Here is a 3,298-nt window from a genome sequence, read left to right as displayed (position 1 = left end):
TGTAGACCAGGCTGGTCTCGAACTCACAGAGATCCGCCTGCCTCTGCCTCCTGAGTGCTGGGATTAAAGGCGTGCGCCACCACCGCCCGGCATTAAGATTTTTTTTTAAAATTAACCTGTTCCTATTATTTTATATTTTACCACAAGGCTCATGGTTTAGCAGTAAGGTTCCGTGGTGTACATCTCCCTCGGCAGGCAGATACACGGTGTCTCCCTGACTCCACCTTTTCTCCTCTATTTCTGCTTGGAATTCCCACCTTGCTCTATTCTGCCTTTCCAAAGGCCCAAAGCAGATTCTTTATGAACCAATGGCAATAAAACATATTCACAGCATACAGAAGGGAATGCCCATCCCCATGTGACCAAGGAGAGGGGAAGAGCTAGAAGGATGATAATTTCTAAAATTGGGTTAGATTACATATTCCTGTGGAGTATGCTGTGCCCTGGTCAGATCAACACACCCTTCGGAGTGGGGTAAGGATGCCAAAACAAATTAGAACACAAGATTAGAAGTTGAAATTGAATATCGGGTAACTAACAAATAATGCTTAAGTATGTACCTCGTAGTTACATATTCTTAGATATATAGTCTACTATACACGGGAAACACTTGCAAAGAAGTAATTCGTCTAAATTTTGTTCTTTTAATCTGAAATTCAAATTCTAATTATCTGCCTATCTTTTTATTGGATAAGCCTGATGTGTCTGTGTATTAAATGGACATTCCAGTCTGTATGGTGTGATGTCCTGGTGTAATTTTAATTTGCTTTATAAGATTTCTTATTTTTAATTGTGTAGATTACATTGTGGCTATGTTCATGGGAACGCAGGTGCCCTCAGAGACCAGAGGCATTGCATCCCTTGGATCTGGAGTGACAGGTAGTGGTGAACCACCTGCTGTGGGTGCTGGGAGCCAAACTCGGGTCCATCTCTCCAGTTCCTGATCTGCATTTCTTGATGCTAACGATGTTGAATATTGTTCATGCGTTATTTTTGTTTTATTTGTTTACTTACTTTTGAGACAGTCTCAATATGTAGCCCTGCCTTGGAACTCAGAATAAGAACCAAGCTATGCTTGGATGGATGTCTGGTGGTTTTCTTGCCTCTGCCTCCTGATTCTAGGTTACAGGCCTGTGCTGCTATGTGCTTCCTAACTCAGGAAGTAATGAAGCCTCCATGTCTGCCCACCATTTCACAGAAAGTGTAAGAGAAGGTAGTTCAGGGAACCTCTGAAAGAGCAACTAGAGAACATGGGGATACAATAGGATAGCGTTATGTCAGTTTGACACAAGCTAGCATCATTTAGGAAGAGGGAACCCCAGTTGAGAACGTGACCCAGACTGACCCGTGGGCAAGCTTGTGGTACATTTTCTTGGTTGATGGTTGCTGTGGGTGGGCCCAGCTCATGACATGGACCACTGGTGGTCCTGGATTCTGTGAGAAAGCAGACTGAGCAAGCCATGAGGTATAAGCCACTAAGAAGTCCTCTCTCATCCTCTGCATCAGCTCCTGCCTCATGGTCCCTGTCCATCATGGACTATAATGTGGGACTGTAAGCTTAAATAAACCCTCTCTTTCCTGAGTTGCTTTTGGTTATGTGCTTGATCCCAACATCAGAAACCCTGACTTAGACAGGCTGTGATTGCCACTCATCAATGGTTTAGGGGATAAAAAATGTGTATGTGTGTGTCGGGGGGGGTGACCAATGTGTGAAATAGACTAGATTTGAGAAAGACAGCTAGATACAGTGCTTGGACCTTGCTTGGTTTTGATAAAGACATCTTTGAGATGGTTGGGAAATGAATGTAGGTAAGATGTTTGACCTCACTGAGAAAATACTGCTAATTTGTGGTGTGGTTATAAAAAGAACTGCTTGTCAGGTAGATCCAATGTCGCTGTTTCCCTGGTGGGCAGCAGTGGTCAAAGCTGTATTTATTTGTATGCGAATCTGTGCACTGTGTGCTTGTCTGGTGCCAAGGAAACCAGAAAAGGGCGTCAGAGCCTCTGGAACAGAGGGTGTGAGCCACCGCGTGGGTGCTGGGAGCCAAACCTGGGTCATCTGCAAGAGCAGCCAGTGCCTTTAATCTCAGAGCATCTCTCCAGCCCCCGGAATTTGACTTAAAATATTGTAGTAGAGATAGCAAGATAATAAGAAAAATGGAATGGAATACAAGAGTAGAGAAAAAATTGTAAAACCTTGATAAATTTTGAGAAGAATGAAGATATAGGTGTATTACTATTCTTCACAATATTCTCTGGTAAGGTATTTGAAATATTATTTTTTGAAATTGTATTTATTTATTTATTATTTTTCAAGACAGGGTTTCTCTGTAGCTTTGGAGCCTGTCCTGGAACTAGCTCTTGTAGACCAGGCTGGCCTCGAACTTACAGAGATCTGTAAGTGCTGGGATTAAAAGCGTGCAGCACCACCTCCAGGCTGAAATATTTTTTATTTTAAAATACACAGTCGACTGTTGCCGTCAGGGTGGCTAGTTTGCTGTTCTGACACATGCAGCTTTGACGGGGAGAAGGCTGAGCCAGGGATGTGGGTAACTAACGCTGCACTTCCTGTTCAGGCAGAAGAGAACAAGATGTTGAGGGCTCGACAGCTGGAGCAGGAAGAGAGACTTGCCAACGAGCTGGCCCGACTAAAGCACGAGAGTCTGAAGGACGAGAAGATGAGGCAGCAAGTGCGAGAGAACAGGTGGTGTGGCTTCTGCTCCTTGCATTTGTAGTCCGTCCCTGCGCACTGCCACCCTTAGCCCTGCAAGTGAGACTCTTTACTTAGATCATCGCTCTCACAGCTAACGTTGTCCCTGGAAACACTGCGTTAGCTTAAGACACTCATTTAAACTGCTCTGTTTGTTACGGTGCCGACTATTGAGGCCAGGGCCTTGCATGTGCTAGACACGTGCTCACTGAATCACGGCTTCAGCCACGGAAAGAGTTGAGAAAATCAGCTGCAGCAGTGGGAGGGAGTGTTAGTGTTGACAGGGAAATCGGAGTATTAGTTCCTTCGGTCTTTTTCTTTAAGGATGAATGTTAAAATGATTTCTAAGTATAAAAGTCCTGACTTATGGAATCTAGAATACTTGGCTTTTGTTGTTGTTTTTGTTTGAGATGGGGTCTCACTGTTTTGCCCTGGATGGCTTGGAACTCCCTGCGTAGAGCAGGCTAGCCTCAAACAGAGTTCCACCTGCTTTTGCTTCCCCAGTTTTGGGTTCTAGGGCATGTACCACACTCCTTGTCCTATAATGCATTTCTTCTTTTTCTTTTTCTTTCTTTTTTTTTTTTTTTT

The 3,298-nt window shown here is 44.0% G+C and overlaps 1 protein-coding gene across 1 annotated transcript in view; it reads left to right on the top strand.

The window, feature by feature from the left end:
- The window catches only part of Mns1 (meiosis specific nuclear structural 1), a 19,199-nt gene that overhangs the window by 4,565 nt on the left and 11,336 nt on the right, over window positions 1–3,298 (top strand). The window contains exon 3 of the mRNA XM_005347648.3: window positions 2,577–2,704. Coding sequence (XP_005347705.3) covers window positions 2,577–2,704 — 128 coding nt within the window. The remainder of the gene's footprint in view (window positions 1–2,576; window positions 2,705–3,298) is intronic.

The sequence above is a fragment of the Microtus ochrogaster genome, chromosome 5, assembly GCF_000317375.1.
Source record: "Microtus ochrogaster isolate Prairie Vole_2 chromosome 5, MicOch1.0, whole genome shotgun sequence".
NCBI lineage: Eukaryota > Metazoa > Chordata > Mammalia > Rodentia > Cricetidae > Microtus > Microtus ochrogaster.
This window is presented reverse-complemented; position numbering and strand designations above follow the sequence as displayed.